General features: G+C 37.5%; 1 protein-coding gene across 6 annotated transcripts in view; it reads right to left on the bottom strand.

The window, feature by feature from the left end:
* The window catches only part of PRKD1 (protein kinase D1), a 142228-nt gene that overhangs the window by 21485 nt on the left and 93238 nt on the right, over nt 1-27505 (bottom strand). For 3 of the 6 annotated variants that reach the window (XM_055715750.1, XM_055715754.1, XM_055715755.1), the window contains exons 3-12: nt 26300-26431; nt 25416-25576; nt 22602-22625; nt 12483-12693; nt 10749-10826; nt 7123-7354; nt 4563-4686; nt 3694-3771; nt 2471-2750; nt 216-268 (exon numbers count right to left, since the gene is read on the bottom strand). In XM_055715750.1, coding sequence (XP_055571725.1) covers nt 216-268; nt 2471-2750; nt 3694-3771; nt 4563-4686; nt 7123-7354; nt 10749-10826; nt 12483-12693; nt 22602-22625; nt 25416-25576; nt 26300-26431 — 1373 coding nt within the window. The remainder of the gene's footprint in view (nt 1-215; nt 269-2470; nt 2751-3693; nt 3772-4562; nt 4687-7122; nt 7355-10748; nt 10827-12482; nt 12694-22601; nt 22626-25415; nt 25577-26299; nt 26432-27505) is intronic. The other 3 variants (XM_055715752.1, XM_055715753.1, XM_055715751.1) reach the window with 3 other exon arrangements.

Consider the following 27505-nt stretch of genomic DNA (forward strand, 5'->3'; position numbering starts at 1 on the left):
CTGTGTTAAGTGAAATTACCCATGTGTAATTCTTGCATCTCAAGAAAAGGTGCCACAAAGATGATTCTTCTCGAAAGTTAGCAAAGCTGATTGTTAATTTCTACAGAGTAAGCGAAAAATGGCTGATGATCTAACATTCCTCTTTGCAAAACAGATCAATGACTTTGCAAGCTTAACCATAGCAGGTCTAGCCCCAACATCCAGAGAACACTCACCACATTTTCTTGAACTTGGCAGTTTGACACAGAAATACTGATGGATATATCCCCTGGGGAAGAAAGTAAAATATACTTTAGATTGCTGTGCTTTCAGTTCAAACATGTAGTAATAGGAAATGACATTTACATTACATCAATATCTACTGACAGCTCTAGAAATTGGACCAATTAGGTCAGCTGGTTCATCTACCAGCCAATATAAAATTACATCAGCCCACAAATATGTGACTGGAACAACAGTTCTGCAATGTCTGGAAAAGAATAGAATTATACATTTAATTATTAATTTTTGATAGCAGAATCTTGTAATTCCCATTTATAAGCTTCTTACTGTTTTCTTCAATTCTATTTTGGGGCTTTACACTTCATGCAAGTAACATAACTGCAACTAGAGTACACTTTTTATTAGTGGATTTAATAGGTATTTTTATTTATAGCATCACCTACAATGTATTTGATGCTATTCAGATGAAGGCAAATATGCATTCACATTGGTCTGCATACCGTTAAAAATAACATACATTTCAACTGGGCAGAGACACTATTAAAACAGATAATGGAAACAAAACCTTGCACTTGTGCTTTAATACAACAAACATCACATCTAACCTCTACAAATTCAGAGCTTAGGATGTTGCCTTCTGTCTCCTACCTCTGCCCAGAACCCTGTGCTGACTTTTCATTTTCGTAGTATGGATTTCAGTCTCATCAGAACCATTGTCCTCTACTATAAAGCCTCTATTGCACACTGAAGACACTCACTACTACCCACCAGCACCTCTCCTAGTTGCAGTAAGTAGCACAACTAACTTCTGCCCTGTATGGCTTATTTTCTTGTCATTTCCTTAGGAATAGACTGGTTTGGGAATGGAAAGTTTCAGTTAAGTAGAGGCTTTTTATCATTGCCAATTCATTTTCGAATGTATGCACTGCTTTGTCTTTACATGAAAAAAAGCACGGACAAAAACATGGACAATTCTTACACTTTCAGCACAAGACAGAAAGTTGCTGTCATTCTCATTTCCCACAGGAATTTATTCTAAAAGTCTCAGACGACCTTAATTTTCACCAAAAAAACCCCCTGAAGATAACTAAAAAGTTGTAAAGAAAATTTTCCACCTCCCCAAGAGGGAGAGAAGACAGCTGTCATTCCCAGTCCAGCATTTTAGGTGATTTATTTAGCTATGCTAGGCTCAAACCAGGGGCACTAGGCAACTAGCCTGATTGAAATGACATCCAGAATTTGACACTATTTTATGCAGGAACCCAGTCGAGAAAGCAAAGAATGTTGCTGATCTAATCTGATATGTAAACTGTTGTGCCTGGAGATGTAATGCCACTGCCTGTTGTATTACTTGGTTTCTGAAGGGCTTGCAGTCTCATTAGCCTTTCACACTGCATTAACAGCATCCAGATGTCAAGTGCTAAAACGGGTGTATACTGCAACAAAAGGCCTAATCCAAATTTTGTAGACATATCCAAATCTGCTTTATGTTGACTAGGCTGAGGACAAGTAGCAGAGCAACCACAGCAGCACATGCCTAGTAGTGGGGAACTGTTTGCTCTCTGCTACTTTGTTATCCGTATCTGAGCTAGATTTAAACAAGTTTCACTTTTCATTTACATAAGCTGTCATCTTTGCGACAGAATTACCCAGAAGTATGTAAATTGGAAGCAAAGATACATCCAGTCCTTTTGGTCCTGGGTAATATCTACGCCTTGTGCCTAGAACAGCTGTTAGTCACATTTGAGCTCGTTTCATCTCGGCATGGGACATTTGTGGCACTTGTACAGCCAAATGTGGTGAAAGGGTGTCTATCATCTATGCTGCAGTGACCTAAAGAGTGAAGATCTGCTTCTGCAGACAGCTAGAAACATAAATTACGGCATGATGGGAACAATCAGCTCCCAACTGGAGCTCAGAAAACTTCATGCCTCTGCACAAGGAGGCAATTACTCACATCAGCAAAACAAATGTGGATTGAGATGTCTTACTAACGTAACAACTGTTTGCTCGGTAACAAATCTGCATCTTATATATTAATCCAGATGTCCTAGTATAAACTGGAAACACATGGATGAGAAACTGTGGTGCTTAAAATAATAGGCAGACAGGTGATAAGCTATGACAGCATGACAGAATAGCCTTTACTAGCTGTGCAATACTTCCATTCAGTGTGTGCAGAATATTAAGCAATGTAATTTCTGATATGACTCTACTTATCTGAAATGGAGGAAATGAATAAACTTACTGTGCAGGCTGGGTCCTGACCCACTTGATGCCCCTTTAGGGATGACGGGCATCAGGGCATGCTGTATTGCCATTTCCCACATTCGTGCCACATCAATGCCAATACCACTGCTGATAACACTGTTATTCAGTGGAACACTTGAGAGGTTTTCTATGTTTTCTCCAACATAATAGACTATATTTGCTGTGCTTATTTCAAAACAATGAGGATTGGCTCCTTGAGGCAGCAAAGTGAAAGTTTTTGCAGGTTCCAGAGATAAGATTTCAGACAATGGGATTTCCTAAAATGAAAAAAATGGTTTACTTTCTACATAAAATATCATCAACATGTAAAACTAAAGTATGAACTTTATTTAACTAATCTATGACATTAGCTGTTGCTTTTAACCACATGCTTCTCGCGCAAACAAAAAGGCTCTTGTAACCTGAAACTCCATGATACAGAGGGCTGTTGATAGTAAAATACTTAATCTTTCTTTCCAAGGCCATGTAGAACTTTAATTATTTAATTAAACTTATCAAAGAGAGCAGTGAGGTTCCATCAGAAAAGAGCAGGGCCATCCATATATCAACAGAACTCCACTACAGAATTAAACCCTATTGGCTCTTTATTGAATAAAATTGATTTGCAATAAATTATTTGCAGAATAAACCTATTCAAAATTAAGATTTCAAATCCACCTTTCACACAGGCATAAACTTGATTGTTTCACCCTGAACAACACTGAGAGTATGTTTCACTGACATATTTCCCTGAGATGAGGTCATATGAAAAAAATACTTTCCATTATTAAAACTTACTGCAGTAATGGCCAAGGAGTTTAACTGCCTCAGCTAAAAGGATAAGAGCATTAAAACAATCTTTTACAATCAAGACCACAGCATAATGTCCAAGGGACAGAATCAAAATTATACATATTCTACACAATTGTTTGGAAAGAATTGTCTTATGAATGGCAGAAAGTCAGATGAGTTTCTTGGCAGAATTTGTTACCAGTACTGAACTGGCCTTGTAAAAAAACCTTTCCACTTCCACAACATGCATTTTACAGGTCCTTTCTGATCTGAGAGTAGTTTGTGAAAGGCAAAATACACAGACAGCTTATAATGAAAACAAACATAGATCAAATTTATACTAGTAGTGTACTTTTAGTAAGTATCTATTAATCCAGCAATTTAGTCATATTCTGATGGTACAAAAAGAGATTGAAAAGTATTCCTTACTTTGTAATATTTACTTCCAGTATCATTTTGGAAAAGTGTAATGCATTTGCTGTCCAGTCTCCAGTAGTGCCGTTTCCTCTGCAATGAAAAACAAGGGAAAATTCTTTCTAGCTTTTTCCAAGTAAATCAACGAAATGTTCATTTCTCAAAAGCATCACTTCCGAAATGTTTCACTTAAGTTTGAAGAGAGGAATTGTGAATGATAAAGATTAATTTGCTATAACAAGGCTTTTATGAGGACTTAAGAGTTTAGGATTTACAGGGCCACCCTCTGTTGTTTCAGTAAGAACCCAGCTCTGTTCAAACTGTCTGAGTTTTAAAAATTTAAAATGTCACTCCAATGTCTGCATTACATTCAGCCCAATTTGCTACAGGTACGCTGCTAAAATAATTAAACCTCACTTTGTACCAGTTACAACACCCCAGCTCACTTCAGAAGGCCACATACTGAAGTCTTTATTCCTGTTTTAGCAGGTCAGAATGGAAGTAACTTTTTTCTGCGCTAAATCTCTTTTACAAAAATCTCTATTAACCTAGCAGTAATACATCTAGAAGACTGCAGCTGGAAGTTAAAGCTACTTTCCAGAATCCCTAAGGTATTATTTTTTACTTCCTTCAGAATGTCTTTACATTTGGCTGCTTATGATGATGTCACTGACATATACAGATATTTTCTGTGTGTTTTAACTGTGTCCTGTTTTTCACAAGCAGTGCAGTTCTCAGTTGTGACATAAGTCAGGACTTTAGGCATCACAAATATTACAAAAAATGCCTTACATGAGTGACTGTAAATTACTGAATTATTCTTAGGACTTGATTCTGTACTACCATATAGTATGTACAGTAAGACAGTTCTTAACATTTCTTACCAGTGAGTCCTTGCTTGTATAGTGAACCATCCAACCCTCCTTCATTACTGTGCTACTTCTCCTTTTTGTGTGCTTCACAGACTGTACCACTCTCATTAATGGAATATTGTTGCTGGTTGAAGGGCTTAAGAAGAAATCAATACAGGCTTTTAAAAAGAAGATAACTTTGGACACAGAAAAAAAATCTTTTTAAGTCAGAATATATCTCTCTACATATATCTATATCTACCTGATATCTATGTTTGCATTTATCATCATTACGCACACATGCGTGCACGCTCTCTCTGCCCCCGTCTCTCTCCCTGAAATATTCCTAAGGGTGAGCAAAGAAGATGGGCAGTTGACTAGGGCCCCAGCTAGGGTGTGGGAGCCGTAGCTCAGGCCTGTGCTATGCATGATTCACAACAGCACTTTATCTTGAATCTCTCATCACCTAAGTAATGGCCCATCAGATTGCTGCCCTATGATCTTTCTTGGGTTTAAACACAAAATGGAGTGATGATGGTTTACAGAGTAGAAAATGTGTCAGCTGCCTAGCTGTGCACACCCTGACAGGGCACACCAGAGAATCTGCTGGAACCTCTTGGAGAAAGAGGTTTAAGCTAACACATTTTACCCTCAAAGACCTAGAGTGAAGTCCCATTGCCTCGCATGCTGGGGTACGCACGTTGAAACTTTCCATGACTCAGCTGACACGCAGTAAGCTGGGAAGGCATGGGAACCTGACAGCATCCCTGATAGCACCATCAGATAAAATCTGGAATATCTAGTTGGAGAGGTGTAAGAATTAACCAAAGCTCACCTTCCCGCTTTCCTTGCTCTTAGCATTAACCATTCCTAAAGCAGATTCTGTCTCATGGAATATGGACTCATAATCTGCTCCAGTCCCAAAGCTAAATGCTTAGTTATTTCTGATAGAACTGTAAAGCCAGATGCAGCACTGTACATGAAAACACAGCACAGACAGCTCATGTGTTCTGCTGTGCTGGCAAAGCCATTGGTGCAACAACTCCAACAAAAAAAGGGCAGAAACTGCCCAAGAGAAGAATATTATCTTAAGTTTCCACAGTTGTTGTGACTGTGGATGTCTGCAGATGGCCCTGCTTCACTGTAATGCATCCTGGAAATAAGAAACATCTTGCAAATTGTCAGTTTCCAATCAAAATGCAAAAAGCGTTCCTGTCTTGAACTTTCATTAAGACTAACATAGACTTAACATCTCTTATGCCTAAAAATGATCAAAGGAGTTGCAGTTCCTATTTAACTATTCTATTCTGTACTGGAAAGAGGAATACTTTTTTATTTGCCTTTTATAGATCACTTAAGAATAATCCATGGATATGGAGACTACCCTTAGAAATAACCAGGGGAAGGTATTACAGGAAATACAGAGATGTCCCTCAACTCAAGTATAACACATATACCTTGGTTATCAGTGGCTTTATTAGTTATAATTGCATATTTATATTTTGGAAACCTGCAAGGCTATCCATTTAATACAACTTGGACATTCAAAATGTTATATGACACTGATTTTGTGATATAAGCACAGGCTTACATTCCAATGATACAAGGTGTCTATAAACAGCATCTATGCAGATGAATATGACAGCAGGAAAAACTGTTCACTGCTGCAGGAGGTAAAACTGTACTGTTGAAGTGGATTGACTGCGTTCTATTAGTGCAACAGGTGCATGTTACTAACAGAGATGTAAGGGGAAGGTGTTACTGAAACAGTCTCCTAGTAAGCAAAATAAAAGAGGAAACTGCAAGTCAAACCGGGACCTGTGAAAGAAAATTATTCTGTAATTCTTCAAAGTACAGATCCTTTGCATCAGGGAAATTACAGCTGAAAGAATCTTAATTAATTTTAGGTTCCTGACAATGAATAATCCCTACTTTTTCCCCTACTGTTCTGTACAGTTCCAATAACTGAATATTTTCTTCTCTCCAGACATTTCTGAGGTATGTTGCACAACTCAATTGCTATTTTTCTTCCTGATTAGTCATTTCAAACCTCTAATCTATTTTATAACTTGCATCAAACTACTACTTCAAGTTTGCCAAACTTTCCTTCTTTCTAAAGGTATCTAAGAATGCAAATAATTCATCTAGAGCCGATTATACCACTGCCACTTACACATTTTTTTAGGTATCTTTATTTTTGTTCAATTTTTTTGTTTGTTTGTTTTTGTTCATTTTGACCAGGTACGGCACTATGAGGAAAAAAATGCTTTGGAAAATAAAATAAAAAAAAAAAAGTTATTGTTCTTTACTGTTCATGTGCAAATAGTTTCACATCATTTTCATAAGACAATTACTTGTGCAACTTTCAGTTGCTACTTCAACTTGACAATAATTTTTAAGCTTCTCTTAAATTCCTAATGCATATATTCAGTGGAGCAATCTCATTGCAATTTCAGAACCACCACATATGACTAGCCCTGTCCACCCTCAATGAGTGAGAATAGCGTCCATGTAGATTCCCCCCTTCAGCTCTAGGGAGGACACTTACAAATAAACCCAAAAGAAGATGGAAGGCACACTCGCCCCAGCTCACCTGATCATCCTGTTAGACTCATCGTGATCTGGATCAGCATCCTGCATTTCCCCATTGTCACTATGGCATCCTGTCATTGACATCTCAGAATCATGAGCTATAGATTCTTCCATGTCATCTATAAAACCGCTGTTTCTTTCACTGTCATTGTCGTCACTCCCTTCTTCCATGACCACATCAGACTCAGCCCCAGGACTAAGAAGATCTGGAATATCGTTTCCAACGTTATTGTCTGAAAACATACAACACTCCAATCACAACATCCTGACACATTTTGAGCTTCAGAAAAACTCAGGTTCTCTTTGGAACTCTAACGTTAGTCATTAGTCTATGTGTACTGGTGAAGCACGGGTTGTAGCTAGTCATTTAGTAAATCATTACAGAAAACTGGAAATGTATCAAACCAAAATACAACTTTCTATTAAAGAATGCCAAAGTCAAACCAGAATTTCTTATCCATGGACTTCTATCAAACATTCTATACTCATGAGCTTTATTGCTGAGATCTTCTGGCAGATTTTCAATACAGCTTGAATGTTGTATACTGGCTTGATGGCTGTTGGCAGGTTACAGCTGCAAACTGAGGCTAGAAGAGCAGTAACTTCAAAACTAGGAATTTTGTAATATGATGATGACATGTTGATCAACTATTGAAATAACTCCCAAGAAAATTGCTTATAATGTGAACCACATTTTTTGGGAAAAAAAGATTACTTCCTTTTCACCAGTGTTCTCTGTGGAGGCTGCACAACATGGCACAGTAATCCATACTATTGAAATAACGCTCCCTGCCTTCAGGAAAGAAATATTATATAAGCATCAAAAAACCCAGTGTGAGATAGTACAGCAAAAATATGAAGACTTAGGATTTACTTATTTGACTACAGCACAGTATTAATAGTATTTTCCAGTTAATATTTAAATTATGTTAAACTTTCCAGTTTCCAGATTAGATATGTCTAAGCAAGATGAAAGTAGGAAATAACTTTTTTTTTCTATTGTTGCTTGTGAATGGATTTATCTGGAAGACAGAAAGGAAGAGAAAAATTTAGACTTATTTACCTAAGAATTTACATTACAAAACTAAATAAACAAAACCCCAAACTGAAAAAATACCCCCAACCAGCAAAACAAAGTCATTTTGTTGAAACTCAACCTGCTGCTATACAGGCTGTGATGTAACATGTCAAAATCTTCTGTCTTGCCAGATAGTAAAGACAGCACTATTTTTTATGGGATGATTGCAGTGTTTCAGAGCTTTGAAGTAAGGTTAAAACCACATGGAAGACACTAAATATTCTCGCCAAGAAACTTTTGCCTAATTGTGTGGAGGAAGGTCCTTGACAGTCAATGCAGACAATGCTCCAAAATAAAAAGCACACAGATCTCGGAGTTGATGGCATTTTACTCAAGTTGGAAGCGCACAGCTGAAAGGTTTGTTTCCATGTACAGTAGGCTTAAAATATTTGGATATGTTACCCATGTGTCATTAAGAGACACATTATACTTCATCTGTAGCAGAAACAGTCATCCAGTCATGAATGACACTTTACAGTGCAAGGCTCTCTCTTTGCTACTCCTACAACAATTTTTTAATCTCTATTTTTAATAAACCCACAATCAGTTAAAAATAACCTCCTACATTTAGTATATAAAGTGTTTATTAATGAGACCATACTCGGAATTCTATTGCTTCAGCTCTTCCTTCACTTACTATTTTGGGGAAGATGTATCACACAGCAGATGGACAAAGTGACAGATACTGTATTTCATTTATTAAGTTTGAAAATACTGTGAAACAAATTACTGTAAAAATATAAATGAGATTTCCTTTGATAATCCTAAGGATCCTATATCAGTCATTTAGGACACAATTAAGAGCTCTACTTTTGACACTTTGGATACCATACTACGGATATTATTTGGTGGGGAAAAGCCAAATTCTATAAATTTTAAGATGGAGAGCTTCAAGGAGTACACTTGGAGTACGTGTTTTCACCCCCAGTGGCTTTGCACAAGCTTACCTCACTCAGCTCTTCCCCAAACCATCACATCCCATCAGCCCAGCATCAGATTTGTGTGTAGGAGTGAAGCCAACACCAGCAGTGTGCTGCTTGTGGGGCAAAGGCAGGGAGGGGGCACAGAGGTGTGTTGGAGGGGTGAAATACAGCTGCCTCAGGGGGGAAGAGGGAACTTCAAGAGGTAATTCAGAAACAAATGTAAATTTTGTTCTTTTAGCCCAGCTGTCCAGAAACAAGGCTTGCCTTCTTGTCTTCTCTTAGCACTTTTGACAAACCCTGTTCTGCACTTCTTTCTAAAACTGCACCTATGCAGGAAAAAAATTATCATTTATAAGTGGATGTAGTTACTTTCTCTGACTGTAATTTCAGGTAGAACTCTATACTGTTATCAACTGAATTAACATATCATGGTGTATGTTTAGCTCTTGGATTTGAGAATCAAGCCATAAACTGCCATAAGCATCATTCTTTGCATCCATGAAGGAAGTTATCTTATGGAATGGTTAATGGTTAAGTGAGGCATAAATGATGTAAAGATTAAAAAAATAAAAAATAAAAATAATAGTGACTCCAAGAGTCCAGTTTGAGGTGCATCAGAGAGGACATGCAGTAGGAGCGCAACATTAACCTTCCAGAAAATCCTGCACCTTAACACGTTTCAAGTTGGATACTCAGCACCTGAAATACTTTTGCCTACACTAAATGCCATTAAATGAAAAACTTTGTAGTAATACAGTCACACTACTATGAAAAAATTTAACGTTGCTAATTTTGGAAATTATTAGAAAAGATATCATTGATTTAAAGTTTGATAAAGAGTACTTAATAAAGCAATACTTTATTAACCTCAGAAGCGGTTTACGCTGAGAACTTCACATGGTAATATGCATTAGAAACTGAACACTTCACCACGTTTCTTATTCCCTTATCACATAGAAAAGTGACATTTTCAAGGCAATCAACAACTCATCTATAACCACCCTTTTTTTCTCCAGTACCGTCTGTCAAGCCTACCCATACATTCCTATACTTGACACAGAACCGACAGCACGTGTGGGAATATCGGCAGATATGCAAGTCTTTATTTCTGGCAACTGATATGAGGAGCTTTACACCAACGGCAAGAGGTGGAATTTTTTCCTGGAGGGCACTCCCAGTTCTCCCAGGTATGCTTTTCCTTCCCAGGAAGATTATCCTAAAAGAAACACTTTTTTCCCCTCCCAGATGAAAAAGCAGTTTTGTGCTTGTACCTGACAGGTGAACGCCAACTTCTCACGCGTGTGGCCTTTTGCTTTACTATGGCATTCTGCATTCACCAGGCCACCATCAACTGGCTTTTGCTGCTGCCACCACCTGTGTGGCACAGCTGAGCTTGTCTGTCAGTGTCACTTATGTGGAAGACACACACTCCCAGCTGATGGTGTATGAGCAACTTGTAGGGTTCCTTCCACGCTTCATCTTCAATGTGCAACAGAAATATTGTGGAGGAAAGGCTGCTCCCGAGCAATGGAAAAACATGTCTTTGTGCACGTCTCAGTTTTCCATTTCTCTTTTATTTAACTGATGGTTCAAACAATGACAGAAACAATTGTTAAGGCAACTTACCTCCATTAATGGCAACTTCCCCCAGGCAGTTATTTGGCACTTTAGGAGCACAGCGTTTGTGACAGTTGAACCTACAGTCTGTTAAGAAAAAAAGGGGGACAGTAAAATTATTTCTCTTTTTCAGGGACACAATTATCTTTTTTTCCTGCTATCCAGCCTACAAATGTCAAGCCCTAACATGTCACTAATACAAAGCTAACGTGTCCAGAGAGCATTCGTTAGCCTGGCTGCGTGCCAGCTGCCAGTGGTCAGGACAGGACCAAGATGCTACAAGCGTGTTTCCCTGAGGGGAAAGGAAAGCATTACACAGCTGGGTGAAGGCACTAGCTGCAGCCAAAGTGTGTGCTCAACTCATCCAGGGGAGTGATGGAGAGACCTGAGTGCTTGGCTGCAAAGCCAGAGCTACTCTTCCAGTGAAAGAAGCCGATCAGGCTGCAGTATAAACACTGCAGTTTAAGAGATTGACTAGATATCAAACACTGATGACTGAAAATTGAAACAGCAGAACCCTAGCCAACCACTGTAAGTAAGAAAGTGTTTGTTCTTTACATCTCAAAGTGACTTCTAGACAGCTTTCAGCAGAGGGTTCCTTCAATACCTTCCTTATTTTCCAGATGTTTTTATATACCTTTACTTTTTTCATGTGTAAGTAGCACTGTATCAGATGTCATCTTAACTGTTTTCTTTTGGCTTAGGAACACATTTGACTTAAACTAAGAGCTGTAACTTATTAACACACCTGGAAAAGCAAAGAGGCAGGCAGGAAGAAATATACTAAGGTTGTCTGTGTCACTGTAATTATTTAGCTTCAGATTGATCCAAAAACCAACTGAGGTACAGCAGTGCCAAACTGTAGGTAAATATTTTTTAAAAAACTCAGGTTAATATTTGCTTATGTCACTGGGATTCAGAATGAACTGAAAGAGGCAATGCCTTCACAGAGATTTTGCTTTAGTTAAATCACATCAGAATCACATCTTAAATTAAATGAATGCAACTCAAAAATTTTGCAGGGTGTTAGTTCAAAGAAGCAACACAAAGTATACTGATTAATTCCATGACAGTTACTGTTTACTGTAATAGAAGGAAGGTGAGTTTAAGGACTTTGGATGCTAGCCAACATTATCTAACACCATAGCATGCAGAATGCTTTGTATTTACAGGCACTCTAGTTGGCTAAGGTGAACCAGCAATCTAGGCGACAATCCAAGGGGCTTGATTCACTTCAGCACCTACTAAGGCACAACACCACGACACTTGAGAGCACATTAGTCACACTGAAAGATTGTGGTTTTAAATTCTCATATAAGCTCATCTTATTTTACTTCCAGCTCCCCCAAACCCCTGAACTGCTAGGACTTAGGCACGTGCTTCAATTCAAGCACAAGACTATAGATTGAAAACAATGAAAATAAGAATGCAGTCCTTTGTGTTAACTCTGTGAGCACACACTTACCTAGTGCCAAATACAAGGTAATTTACACCTGAATGAAAAAGATGTGAGCTACTGCAGATATACCACAGGGTAAGAATGAACAGCCATGCAGCCAGCTCCTGCAGAACAGCAATTACTGTAATTTTGACTCCAGCTTAATCCAACATAATTGTACATGTAGCTACACCCAGACAGTTTAGTGAGGAAATCATGAGTAAGACTACGTAGTAACTACTCAAATGCAAATTTAATAATATTATTATGCTTAGCTTTTACGTTCCTAAAGGGCGTTTACTTACCTTTGCACTGCAAACCCTGTCTAAAAAGCCCTTTGAGAAGCTTCTTACAGTACTGGCAAACTGTTGGCCGTGTGTAAGAGTGGATGACAAAAGTGTGAGGCACTTTAACCTTGGACAGTAAGATCTTGTCTAGCTGAATAGGTCGTCCAATGTAGGACTGTGAATTTGATCTCTTCTCTCGCCCAGTGAACGATTCCGATGGTGTCTTTTGCTACGAAATATATAAAAAGAACATTCGAAATAACCCATGATGTATTTATTCACTTTTAAAAGAATATCGTATTCACGTATTCATTCCACTCAAGAACAGTAAGTCGCATGTTGTAAAATGAGCTTTAAAGCACTAATAGAACATGCAACATAGCCCTCAGACTGCTTTTCAGAAATTTGAAAGGTATCAAACAATATTTTTGCCAACACTACTGTCATATTTCCACATTGTGACTGAAACAGTTGTTCATTAAAAAAAAACATATTTCTTAATCAAAATACTCAGTAAAAATGTCTCTGAAAAGCAAAAATACAAGCTATTTTTACCTGTCTTATTTTCTGTTTTATATCAAAGGTAACTTTGAGAGGTTCTATTTTTTGTAGAAACATTAAGAAAATTATTTCCTTATTCTATGTGCATGCAGGTTTTTGATAGAAAACAGATCAGTGTTTTCCATCTGCTTTATTTATCATTTTTGCTATCACTAACCTTACCACATTTAGATTATGCACAATAGATCACTATAGGTAAGAAATAAATGCATATATATAAATATGTATGAAGTGAAATACAGTCTAACATATGGAATCAAAAGGATTCCTGAAAGAAATGAGTTAAATTATTTTCTCTACTAAGTTACCATATTTATATCTGAATGAATTATCCCAGAAAACGACTGACCCAGAAAACTGCCTTCTCCTAAGAAATGCCCTTGAGAAACAACCAAACTACACCCACAGTTAACATGGAAAGGAGAAAAAAAGAAGGTGACAAGATGCAGCTTGATCATTTAAAACTCAGCATCTTCGTACCATCACCTGCAAATAATCTGATAACTGAAGGCTAGAAAATGAGTCATTCCCAGCAAGCCTGCACTGTTCAAAAAGTTGTAGTAGCTAAAGCTTCAGACTGGCCTAACTCAAAAACCAGGTTTCTTTCAAACTAATAATGTTTCTCCTGAGAAGTCTGACTGATTATTATTTCCTGGTCACCAAAATACAGTTCTGTATGCTTCTGTCTGAGCATCTTGGAGTAAAGAGGAAAGTCATTTTGATGGCAGAACCACCTAAGGAATTCCTGGCTTTGCCTTCACAGTGTATTTGCCATGGAGAAAAAAAGTGTCTTCCTTCCAAAGATAAGCTAGGTTTCTTACTGTGAAGATCAATTCTTTTGGTTGTATGGTAGAACTGTCCTTCCAAAGAAGCACGTGCAAGGGATTAGCTGAACACAGAGCTGTCCTGTTAACTGACAATGCCCACATCACATGCTTATCCACTGCTGCTTATGAAAAAAACCCAAACTAGCATCAGTTTACAATGAAATGTATTTAATATTTGTAGTTAGCAATACTGTCTGCCTAGTATTTCCAAGGCAGACTGCATTAGGTCTTATGAAGTCAACACAGGACTTTGAAAGGGAGGGCAGAAGCCCAGCGGGAAGGAAGAAGGAGCCCACATGCACAGCATGAACTGCACGGCTCAGCTTGCGCAAACCACCTGCAAGTGGCAGCCCTCAGTACTCACAGACAGGACAGTGCTCACAAGAGGAACCAGAAATAGAGATGTGGTCCTCTCAGTCTGGTGTGTAGAATAGGGACAGTTCTGGCCCTGACTGACGCTACATCAGCCCTAGTACAGTGCCTTACAAGTTACACCCTCCACCCTATGCTATGGTCTGGCACCGAGCTCTGAATTTTCTCTTCAGTGCTCACAACAAGAACAGTTATGCGTGTGACGTACCACATTTTAATATAAGTATTTTCTTTTGGGAAAAAAAAATTATTTAACAGTTTGCCTTAATTCTAATCACTACTCAAAAGGCATTAGTCAGGGCAGGGACACCTTCCACTACACCAGGTTGCTCCCAGCCCCATCCAACCTGGCCTTGAGCACTGCCAGGGATGGGGCATCCACAGCTGCTCTGGGCAACCTGTGCCAGTGTCTCACCACCCTTACAGTAGAGATTCTTACTCTTCACTTACAAGTGATCCAAGTATCTCATACCGTTATGATCTCTCTTACAACCCTGTCTAATATCACCTAAACTAAACCTGCTCTCTATTGTTATTCTTTGTCTTCATTTTCCAAACTATTGCCAAATCAAAAATTATTTTGGCAACTGGATACTGCTAAAAGCTTTTTTTAAAAGTCCAAATTACTTTCATCTAGTTAACCCCATGTTCAAAGGATTTTAGAAAGCTGGTTTAGTTGTCTTCCTCAGCAAATGCTTTGCAGTTTTGAGAAACTTCGGTAGTGTTGCTGAAACGTACTGAGACTAATCTTAGGCACTTACATGATTAACAGAGAGAGACAGGCTTTCCCTGCAGCTCTGGCTCTGACCTCTGAGATGTGCTGCCTAGATAATGTCTGATCAAATTTCAGGTGTGGGACAAGTTATTTGCTGTATTCTTTGCTTTTTCAGTCTGATGGCAAGTTTTCCAGTTTTAATGTGCCAGTATATGCTTCTGGATGGTTCTGAGAAAATGTCAGATTGGCCAAGGAGTGAATTCTAGATGCTGTACATAGAGTCAATCCTTTCTGAAAGATTAACTGCAACAGTCACTCACCATACCGTCAGCTTTGATCAAATACTGAGTTACCATTGATAAACCTTTTGTCCTGTTTATTAATCTTTTCATATATATATATATTCTCAAAGTTCGTATCAGTCAATGCACAGTTATAGTTTTTTAAATATTTACTTTGATTCTCACTTCACATGGCTGCCAAGTAATGTTAGAGAATAGGCGATTACCTACATTTATGCTAGTAATTTAGAAGTGTTCTCTACAGTTCAAGAGGTAATGGATAATAAAAGGTAAAACATTGGAAGACCTACTGCAGGATATCAATCCTCTAGAATGGTCCCCACTTCAATTTTTTAACATGATTTTAATATTGAAACTTCTGTTTATATTTCTGTTGACAATAATAGACTGAGACTGCATAGCAAGCTCAGTAACAAATGAACACAACTACTTCAGCACCTTCACCTCAAAACGAGTGAGACTAAACAGATAGGCCTAAACTCACTGTAACAAATTATTTGCAGGCAATATTTGTCAGCTTTTTCTATTTACAGTCCAATTTACAGAAAAAGTAGCTCAGCTTTTCTTTGCCATGCTGCAAGCACTGGGCTGCTATGCAACAGCAGTGTTGCACACCGTGTAACGCACTGGCAATTCCTAATTTAGTGTCTTCAAGTCAAGTGAGAGGTACAGCTAACTTTCACTTTGTCCCATACTAGAAAAGACGACAGCAGTCATGGATCTGGTCTCTTTCCCGCATGCTGAGGCCAGATGTGACTGACTGGTACTCCTTCCCTCTTCCAGCCAGAAGCAAAGTGACCCTTGGCTCCTGCTCAGGGGTAGCAAGGGAAGGGAAGATGGTGACAGAGAACTCACAGCAGCAGCAACCAGAGCATCACTGCACACCCCTCTGATGGCTGATTGATTAGGAGGAGGAATACCTTCTCCCTCTTGTCAACGATGAGCTCCTCCTCCCATATCTTCCCAAGCTTCTGTCAATATCCCTCAACTCTAACCTCCTGCACTCCCAGCACCAGACAGATGCTACAATTTATAAAGCCCCTGAAAAAAAGGAAACCAGGAACTATCCCATTTTCACTGCAAAAGCAATCTCTTCCACAAGGCACCTTCTTCTTTGGCTGGTGTGCCTGGTTTGTTAGAAAGATAAATTAGTTTTTCCTGGTCATCAGCCAGACTACTGACTCAGCAAATCTGGAACCTTCCCAGGAAATGATTGCTTAGCTGGATTACACCATGGAAACAGCCTGTGCAGCTCCAAACACTAAACAGCCCTTTAGAACAATCATCCCAGTGAGGTAATCATATTTAACAGCTCAGAATATGATTTTCTGAGTGACAACAAACAGAAAGAAACATGTGCAGGTATTTAACTGTACAGACACCCAACCGAGCCAGTGACACTGATCACAGCCAGACTTCAGTTCAGTTATGCCTTAAACTATGAGAATATCTAATAGAATCCAGTGTTTGTTTACTCTATTATTTTGACAAAAGTTGTTTTGTGGTTTGTTTTTTTAATTCCAAGAAGGGAGAGATGCCAAGCTTCTTCCCAACGTAGGGCATTCTGCATGACTCATTAGCTGAAGCCCTATTAAAATTAATAGGCAAGGCTAATAAAGAGTCATACAGCCTTCTTCAACTTCCTCAAATTTTTGGAATATACTGAAGCTACTCATGGTTTATCTGGTGAGCTTTGTTAAAAGCTATTCAGGGGCACAACAACTTGCCTACAGTAGCTGGAAGCACAAAGTCATTGCATAGAACCTTGTCATTGCAGAAAGAGCCAGTCCTCCATGTAACTGCTACCCCAAAGGTAAAAATACCTCAGCAGATTTTTCCTGTATTTTTTACCTTGTCCAAATCCATTACAAAATACAATTAAGAAACTGAAATAAATACTGATTCCCTGCCAATGGGTTCAGCTGTTCTTAATACCTGGGTGAGTCTGACTGCCTTCTAGCACCATGTCTGTCCCTCCCAGGCACAGAATCAAAGAAACTTCAGGGAGATGCAGAAGGGATTAATGGGAAGCAATACAAGCTGACCACCTGGACGCAGAGTTGGCCTTTTGGGAACAAAGACAGGGACCAGCAATTCAGCTGCACAGGCTAGCCTAAACCACAAAACAGACTGCTATTTGCCTGACTTAAAAGTTTTCAACAGTCTCACTAAAAATGTCCCAAGGATTCTGACAGAACTTTACTGAAGAGCTTCATGTTCTAAAAGAGTCAGAAAATACTTCAGTTTTGACTTTGATCATCTTTCTTTAATTATGCTTGCGGAAACATGTCCAAATCAGCAACCTTCCCTCCGAAGAGAACAGGCTACACATCCTATACTCTCCTAAATATATAATTTTCCAAAACAGTTCACAAAAGTGCTAGCTTTTTCAAGGTCAATATCTAAAAAGTGTTGTGACATTATTCCTGTACTTTACACCGAGATATTAAATCAAACCCAGCACAGGTATTCCTACAATTTTGAAATGTTTGCACTAACAAAAGAAACAAACTGTCACGAGCTAGTTTTTTATATTTACTTGGATAACTGAGAAAAGCGATGTGTATTTCTAAAAAGCGAACAGCAATAGCTGTCTGTGTGAAGGTTCGTTTTCAGCACTGAAGCATACTTGTTGAACCATGCATTTCCTTCCTATACCGAAGGCAAAGGATAAAACCTTAATATGTTCATACACAATTTCTTCATAGGAAGCTACTGTCAAACGAGGTGCTACATATCTATGTAACCACAGGAGCTACCATGTCTTTAATGCAATGCTAATGTTGACTTTCTTTTACAAATTAAACTATGTGGCTATAATTGCGTGAATTCAGGGGGAAAAAATCTTCAGTTAAATATACTGAAATACTACACTTAGACTGCAATCAACTGTGTTGTCTTTTGATGCTCCTTGCACTCTTTAAGTCAAGTGTATGATTTAATCCTACAAGCACCATAGTTGATACCTATGGTCTGAAAAACACTTCAGTGTCACATGTGTATACACATCAAAGAACTGACTTCAGTACAAGCTGTTAATATCAAACTATCCACAGATGGAAATTAGTATGTACCCTGTTCCTCCACTCAGACACCAGCAAACAGAGGTTTGCATGCTCTATCTGTAACCTGCCACATTTTGTAAAGTAACAAGAGAAGATTACTGGGTTTCAGCACTCATTGTGTGACTATGCTGACTTCTCAGAGTTGGGGATTTCCCAAAACAAAAGCCCTTTGTTGACAAAGGATTGCTAGTGCCAGCAGGCATAGTAGGGTTTATATAGCACACAGCCTTTTTTCCTGCATTTTACCAACGAAAGTTCCTTCAAAAATACTAGTTTTAGTCTGACCTTCTATTATGTGCTTCATAATTTTAAGTATAATAATTTTAAGTAATAATTTTCATGTAAGTCTCTTGCACTACTAGAATGCCCACATCATAAGCCAGGCTCAGCAGCTTAGTTGTGCCAACTGCACAGAACTAGTAAAACAGGGGGAGGAAAATGGCACATACCATGATTCAAAGACAAAGGCTTTCAGAGAATCTGCACAATTCTGGTTCACCCTATCACATACAAATATTGCCTTCCCCCCTGTCTGTGCAAATGTGTCCCACATGACACTGCCTCCCGATCATCCTTACTGAATCGGGGAAAACCAGCAGGTCTTTGGGCTTAACCACAGCCACTGGTTTGGAACAAGTTTTGCCTTTGGACAGAAGAGGTCCAGACAAACCAGCCTGGCCTGGCTTGTCTAAAGAGAGGAAATTTGGGGGCAGTAGGATGTTATCAGTGCAGGAAAACAAGTTTATATATTAGAAGGGAAAGCACCACTGAACGTCTTAAGGCCAAATAAGTGGAGATAAAAGGTTGTGCTGATTGCCTCTGTTCCTCAAAATACAAATTGCACTTTGGGATCTTGTACCATTTCACAAGACCCAGCATTAACATGAATGTTGTTTCAGAGATACTATAAAAACGTGAAATGTGCGCTGCAGGGTTTGCCACTTTCTTGTATTTTCAATAGGTGCAAACTCTTATGTTAGTACTTAGAAACTACAAGAACTCAGCTCTAGAGTGTATGTTTGCTTAGGCATACCGTACACTACTAAAAAAAGATTCCTACTGTCACAGTCACAGAGCATCTACAAATCCTCAGTTTAAGCCACAGTGACTTATATGAAGGATCACAAGCTGACAGCTATTATTACTGTATGTCATCCCTAAAGACAATAGGGGATTTAAGAACAAGTGGCAATTACCTGAGCACAAGAACAACCTGAACCTCTCTCCAATTCCAAGTTGAAGAACCAAATACCAATGAAACCTCTCTGAGTGATCCCAAACAAGTTGCATTCAAAAAGTCAGCAGACGTGTCACATATGACATTTCAGAACATGTACATCTTAAGCTGTTTGCCTTTTTTCTTCTACTTGTCTTCTTAGATATTTGAAAAATATTAGGTGCACAATTGATGCAGTATTTAATGTTTTCTTAAATATACATATTTTAAATTGGCTTGATCATCTTTTAGATCTCATCTAGCTGTAATGAACTTCTGAAACAATCATATTGGGGCAAATTAAGTCAGAAAAGCTCTAATGTAGTTTGAGTTAGTCACAGGAAATTCAGCCCTACAGTATTTAGTGCATGGCAGCTAGTACAGGGGCTACTATTATTTTATGGCACAGCAGTGTGTAAGGTAGGCGATCAAATTTACTTTCTGTATCTTAGTTTTTTAACTCAGAGTTCAGTTATCTTTGGATGTCACAGAAATGCAATGTTAAGAAAAAAGGGAACTATATTTTAAATAGTTTTGGTTTATTATTTTTTTTTATCTTTAGTATGTTTTAGCATTTTAAATAATTGTACAAAAGCAAGAAAACTAAAAAAAGATACCTAAACCATTGTGGAATTAACTGAAATTGCTATTTAAATATTTAACTTTCAGTGTCAGATTCACTGAGCTCTTGATTCTCAGTTCTGTTCAGTGTATGACCCCAGGTTCACCTGGTGAATCTGGCACTAAATCAATGTAAACATTACTTAGGATTGGTTTAGTTCATGGCCTACATTTTACACTTTCATTAATTTAAAAAAATATCTAGATTTTGAACCCCCAAAAACTGCCAGGAGCACTCTCCAAAGCAGCACAGAATTTTTTATTAAACAAATGAGCCCACTGAAAATAAGTTCCCATAAGACAGAGAGGAATGTGCAGTATACATTGCTGGAGCATGGAAGGATAACTTGGGAGTGACAAGAATACGTCAAAACTGTGAGTGGTATTAATTCACAGCTAACTTGAGTGTCTTTCTTCAAGAGGAAATAATAATTTTGCCTCTGAGGATCTTCGGTCTAATGAACTCTACTCTAGCCATTAGAAAATGTCAACTAATTACAACTGGCTTCAGGCATGAAGCTGCCCTGAGCTGCAACACTCTAGCTCTTCTTTAACCCTTCCCTCAAGGGCCCCTTTTTTCCACTCCAGTGAGCTGGGGAGGCATACGAGGCTCTATAGGGTCTGGAACTGGGAAAAGGAGACGTGTCTTCTGTCTGAGTGGGGAAAACAAAGGTTTCATAGAGAGAATTTTTGAGTCACTGGAAATGAGGACTCCTTATTTCAGTGGAGTCAGAGAGCAGCTGTATTTAGAGCCGGGTACAAGGAACAAAAGAAGAAATGGCCACCTACAACTCAAGCCAATTCCCTCCCAGAGAACCTACTCTTCTAGTTCTGCAAAATCACTCTTCCGCGTATTGCTAAAAGGCCTCCAGCCACCTCTGCTTTTAAAAAATCTACAGAGGCAGGCAACACCTGATGCTTTGTATTCTGTCAGTGAAACATAAATAGTCTTTTTAAATTAAAATTATTTTAATTTTAAATTATTTAGTAAAAAATAATTCCTGATTCTTCATCAAAAAGCAAAGATAATATGTAAGTAATTCTGTAATATTCTACTTACCTGTGCCCCGTGAGACACAGTATTCCTATTTTAAATGCAAAGCTCTGCTAGGCTTTTTCTGAGAAATCACTTCCAATGTCTCTATAAATTACCTTAACATATCAACATTCATTGCTTCTAGAAGAAAAAATAAAGCTTACCAAAATAATGGAAACATATACAAAAATAAATGGAAATGAAATTCTATTGTGCCATATAAATGTGTTTTAAAGTGGAAACATAGATGGTTAACACATTTTCTATTTAAAAAAGAAACACAATTTTGGTTTTCCTCCAAATACCTTTCCCCCCCCTCTCTCCCCTACTTTTAATTACTGTTACTTCAGGGTAACCCATCAGCATCTAGATTGATAGATTCATCATTTTTCAGATAGCACATACTTAGAATAAAATTATCTCAGCTATTACAAACCTCCTGTTCTATGTATATTTATTTGCATTGTTTTATGGGTATTCTGTGGAGTTGTAATTCTGGGGCACACTACAATAAGAATATATGTGTTTTAGGAAGAAATAAAGTTATTTCTTTTTAAGAGATAGATGTATGTCCATGATAATCTTCATTTCAGCTAACAAAATATTCCTCAAACTAACTATGTAGTATTTCTAGAAAGGAAAATATTTGCAAAGCCTGCTTTTCTCTGGCTGCATCTCAAATACATGCTGCAAGGGAAAGATACCTACATTTCATAGTTCCAAAAACTTGAAACATGAAACAAACTTCCTTGGAAAATCCATATTGAAAGCCATAGAGTACAACCTTTGACATAAAGTACCCCCCCAAAAAAAAAAATTTTCTCATTTAGACTTGATACTCTTCTTACATATAGCTGTAACTTAGTTGTACACCATTCATGTTTATTTCCATGTAAATACAGAATCCTTGACTGTTTATTTTTTTAATGCAACCACATTATGAAAAAAGCTAGTACACAGTATTTTGGTATTAGAAGTTTATTGCTGGTGAGCACTTAAAGGTCAGGTTTTTTCAGCTTAAAATAAAATGCTTATTTTCTACATTAATCCAGCAAATTCCGAGTGTTTTGAAATTGAAGTTAAAATTTTCTTCCATTATGTTACTACCACTAAAAAAGGGCTTCAGTCCAACCAATGACGTCTATCATGCCTAAGAAATGAAAAAGCCAGTTTTGTATCAAAATATTTTAATGTTAGCTAATTTTACTGTTTAGTATAAGAATTATGACCTTCACTTTGGAATCTGGACTTTGGGAGTTTTGCACTGGTTATACTTTTTCTAGAAGAAAAACAAATGCTTTTGAGCTCTGAAGATTATAGTATGCTTCTCTGATTAAATTCCTGCATTTTTTCACATTGACACTGATAATCATAAAAAAGGATGTTCCTCATAGTATGATAAGGAGTAAATTCAGTACATACCTCATAGCCAGGGATGACAGGAGACTGAGACAGCAAGTTGGAAATAAGAAAAAAACAGAACAAAGAAATAAGGGGGAGAGAAAGACAGAAAATAATGTTACTTTAGAAGCTAGCATGAATGTGGGATTATTTTATACTCTCATTCTATTTTATAGAATGGAATGCAAAAGAATTGCATTTGAGCTATGACAGGTAAAAAACTGTGTTACATAGCATCCTCCTAGTTCTACTTATTTTTAACATTTCTGATGATGAGTTTTACACTACACTAAAGAATAAATAAATATAAAAAGATATTGCCCAGATTTTATTCTTTGGAGGCAGATTTTTAAAGCTGTACTCAAATACAGTCCCCAGTCAATTTTCAGCTCAAATGAAATGCTTTATTGTCTAATGAAAACATTTATACCCAAACTGAAACCGTGTCTGTGTGTGGTAGTTCCATATGAAAGGATAATTAAAGTACCCTTTGCAGGATTCCACATTATCCAGCTCAAAGATTATTCAAATGCCACAACTTTGTAAGTTAGGGCATAACTTCTTCATAAGTGTCATTTTTTCCAGAAGCCAGACTTAAAAGCTAAATTTAACAATGTGAGCTAAGGAGTTGGCTTCTTTCTGGTTCACAAATCAACAAAAAGGTTGTGAAATCATAACTTATTTAACAATGCCATCTATGAAAGATTTCCAGGAACTCCTTCTCTCTCAGCTGCTCTGACTCTATGTAGTAAATAGGTGTAAAAATAACATTTATTGTAGTCCTATTTGAAGAACTGACAAGATACCTGATTAAATTCAGTGGTCCCAAACAGAGGTTAAATTTTGTCACCAGTGATTCAAGTGCAACATCAACACTAACAACAGAGGATAGATTTCATGAACAAGGATGATGCTTCTTAGTATCTTCACACAGACGGCGGAAAAATGAAACACATTCCAAAGTGCATGCTCCAATTGGTACCACAGTATGAACTGCCATAAAACTTATCTCACAAGTACTGCAGAAGAATAGAGTCCAAAGGACAGACAGATCTGATACAGAACTGACAAAGCTTATGCTTTGGGGGAAAAAAATGAAATATATTCAATGCAAAAAATCCAAACCAAAACAAAAAAACATACAGAAACCATATGTGGGAGCACTTCTAAAAATCTGGTACACAATACTGTGATTTCCTGAAATAAAAATGAAATTGGAAAGCTATTTCTTTTCTCTAGGTTAATGCCCATCCCTGTACATACTGTAAACATATTTGCTTTGTTCATGCATGTGTACGTGTGCATGTGATGTTCTGAATCATCAGCATGGGCACACTGATGACGACAAGTTCTTAGAGGTACAGCCTGCAGTATATATGAAACTTACTGTATTTCTTCACTGGCAATTTTAATATTTTCAACAGTTTTAAAATATGTAGCTTTGCAAAACAAGTATTTCATATAAGAATGTATCAGCAAATAACACAGCCATATAATTTAAAATGTTTTCAAACTAAAATTATTTGTTATCTTGTAACTGTAGAGTGTAGTGAATATTTATACAGATTATACCAGGACACTCATACAATTTTTTTAACTAAAATTCCAGAAAGAATTCAGAATCAGGGCCAGCCTTCCTCAAAATTTTCTGTCTTGTTCTGAATAAGTCAGCATTTCTGAAACAACCTACCAAGAATTATGAATAATCTATAAAGATTTGTTGCTGCCTTTTTTGCAGAACTTAAGCACCTTACTCATTTATGCAGCTTTTCAATTAAAAATACAGATTCATAATGTTAACTTTAATTTCCAAGTAGCTTTAGGCTAATGATAATCAGTAGCATAAGTACATAATTATGGTTCGTAGATGGTACTGCATATAACACCAGGTCTATGTAATTTGCAATAGTGTCCTTTTAGTATGTCAAGTTTAATAAGTTTAATACTCTAATTGAGAGGAAAACATGATAATTGTTGTGTGTACTTATAAATTCTTTCCTCTCTTTTAAACCTTCAGGTTTTCAAAACTTTCACTTAGGAGTGGATTCATTTACACACAGAGTAAATTCTTAACTATTCAAGTATATTATGACTGTGAGTGTTAAAAGGAACAAATATGCCAAAGATAAAAAATGCATATCATTTTAATTTACTCCAGTCTTGACACTTTTTGCTCAGAAGAGTTATTTTCATGATGGAAAACTACTATATTAATGCATATACAAGCGTACCATATATTTACATGTGCCTGTGTGCATAGTGTACATCTATATATACATCTACACACACATATACATACATTCAGCACAAAGGTGCATTTAAGGAAATAATGGAGATTTCCCCTGCTTTTTTCTGAACGCCAGAAGTATGCCAAATATGCAAGCTCCAAGTAATTCACTATATATAACTCACAGCCTTTCTGTGACAGATGCTCAGTTTAATACTGTAGTATTTGGGTCACTGCTGTCCAAAGCCAAATCCTTCCTATATCATAAACCAACGGATAAAAAATGGTCTGACACAGAAGAAATTCAACTGCTAGTTCCAGAGAAGACATCCTCCAAGATGCAACTACTCACATTAGCATGGCTGGCAGTTTTAGACCTTTAAAATAACCTAGCTCTTGACAAAGTGAGGAGACTCCTGGGATCGTCAAAAGTGACGCACACCTTAAATCCACATACCTTAAGCTGGTGACCTCCCTTTTACGTCAAGATGCCTTTTCTCACAGCAACATTTTATAATTTACATACCACCACCCTCTGTAGTCTATAACAAGCAAAATCAGATCTTACAGCACTAAATGTTATTGTTTGTTATCAGCAACACCCATACCAGAAGGGCTTCATCCGACGTGCTGGGTGAGGGTTCTGCAGAAACTGTCCGGACACTGCTGAGTCCTGTGAGGGACACGTTTGACAGGCGCCTCTTTCGTACACCACTGCAGTTGTTAGGGATTTTAAATGCACATCTCTTATGGTAATTTAGACCACATCCTGAAAAGAGAAATTTAAAACTATCTGATTACAGTTTATTGCTGGGAAAAGCAAAGGGGTTGGTTTTTTCCCCCCAAACCAACAAGAATTCAAAACCACCACCCTTATTTTTGATAAAACTTTTTTCCTCTACTCTGCTGGTTTAGCTTCTATATTCTACAAAATTTTAGAGAGATAATGTTATAAGCTCTGAACAGTTACATCTATAACCAGTATTTTTTCATTGATTTTTTCAAAAAGCTATGGACTCAAAGTGCAGGGAATTTCTGTGATCGGCATTTGGGAGGTAAGGAAGTCTTTCACTGCAAATGGTATATTCCATTGGATACAGCCTGCCAAGAGTCAAATAGTTGTGGCAAAATGAGAAAAGATAGCTATTACAGCCTCATGTGGACTGGCAGTAATTTCAGTTAAATGATCTGAATTAACGTGATATAGAATTAGATACAGGCTCAGGCTCATAAGGGAAACATAAGACACAGAAACTTTTCTTAGCAATTTTTGTACTCCAGGTTACAGAGCCATAACCTAGGAGGCCTCAGAGCAGTCAAAAGGATTAATTCTTTAATCAGTTAATTATCTTGATAGTTCTCACTGTCTCTACCTACTGTAATTTTTTTCTGATGCCTAACCAATTTAACAGCAGCATCACAGACAACATACCTAAGTGGAATGGACAGGTCTCTTCCCGAGACTGAAAAACCACCTCTCAGTGCAACTTACCTTCACATTTGAGCCCCTGACGCACAAGTCCCCACAGCATTTCTCCGCAGTGGTCACAAAAGGCTGGTGCTCGATACGAATGAACAAAAAGAGCATGAGGCCGGATCTGAAAGTCTTCAAATGTAGCAGAAGCTGTAACAAGAAGGTGATTCCCAAAATCAGTTAAAATTAGTAAAATAACTAACATGCTTCATTTATGTGGCACCTCATCACAGAACAAAGCCAGACTCCTTTTGGTCACTATGATGATGAGCTTTGAATTTTGTACTGGTTGTTATACTGTACTTTGAAGATAAAAGGATTGATGGTATACCTTCATATTACAATGACCACAGGGAAAAAGAATAAAGCTGCTTTTTGAGAATATTTTCCCAATAAAATACAGGAGGACAAGAACATATCAAACATTTAAGAGAAACTGCCAGGGTTCAATCAAATGTTGGAATTTTTTCAAAGTACCCTTTTACAGAGTTGACTCACCACACTTGAAGTTACACATACATGAGATAAAGTGAGAACATCCAGTAAAAAAACTTTTTTTTTTTTGACAAGTAAAGGAAAACATATCAAAAGCAGGCCATTTCAGCTGACTATTTGGTATATCTGGTTCAGCAGCCTATGTTGGTCTCCGTGAACTGATAGCTCAACTTGAAAACATGTTTAAATGCTAGTTTAAAAAGAAAGCATGTAATTAATTATACACCCAATCATCAATAAAAACAAAAACCTTGCAGAGCAGTCTGGAAGACTGCTGCACATTTCCTGAAGTACCAGTCCTTCCAAAGTGATGTGAGTCTGCAACTAGCGTAACAGTTTCAAAAGTTATAGGGGATACTTAAAGCCACTAGTGTAAACCGTAAAAATAAGGAATGACAATGTTTTAAGAACTATTTAGTATACAGAGGCAGCCAGTACCACAATACTTTTGAAAACATACTTTAATGAAATATTTTCCCTTATTAAATATGTCAAACATCTATTAGATAGTCTAATGGAAAATAGTATCTGTCAAACATTAAACATTAAGCACATATACAAGCATTCAATCTCATTCAGACTGCCGTTTAGACAGGCAATTTAAGTGTGTGCTTACTCTTCACAGATATCAGTATGAATGAGCAAGTATGTAGCCACTTAATAGAAATGCTTTGTTTCTCAACAGAAATACATTCCTGACTTGCAATTGAGAGGAAAAAACCCAACTTT

The sequence above is a fragment of the Falco cherrug genome, chromosome 7, assembly GCF_023634085.1.
Source record: "Falco cherrug isolate bFalChe1 chromosome 7, bFalChe1.pri, whole genome shotgun sequence".
NCBI lineage: Eukaryota > Metazoa > Chordata > Aves > Falconiformes > Falconidae > Falco > Falco cherrug.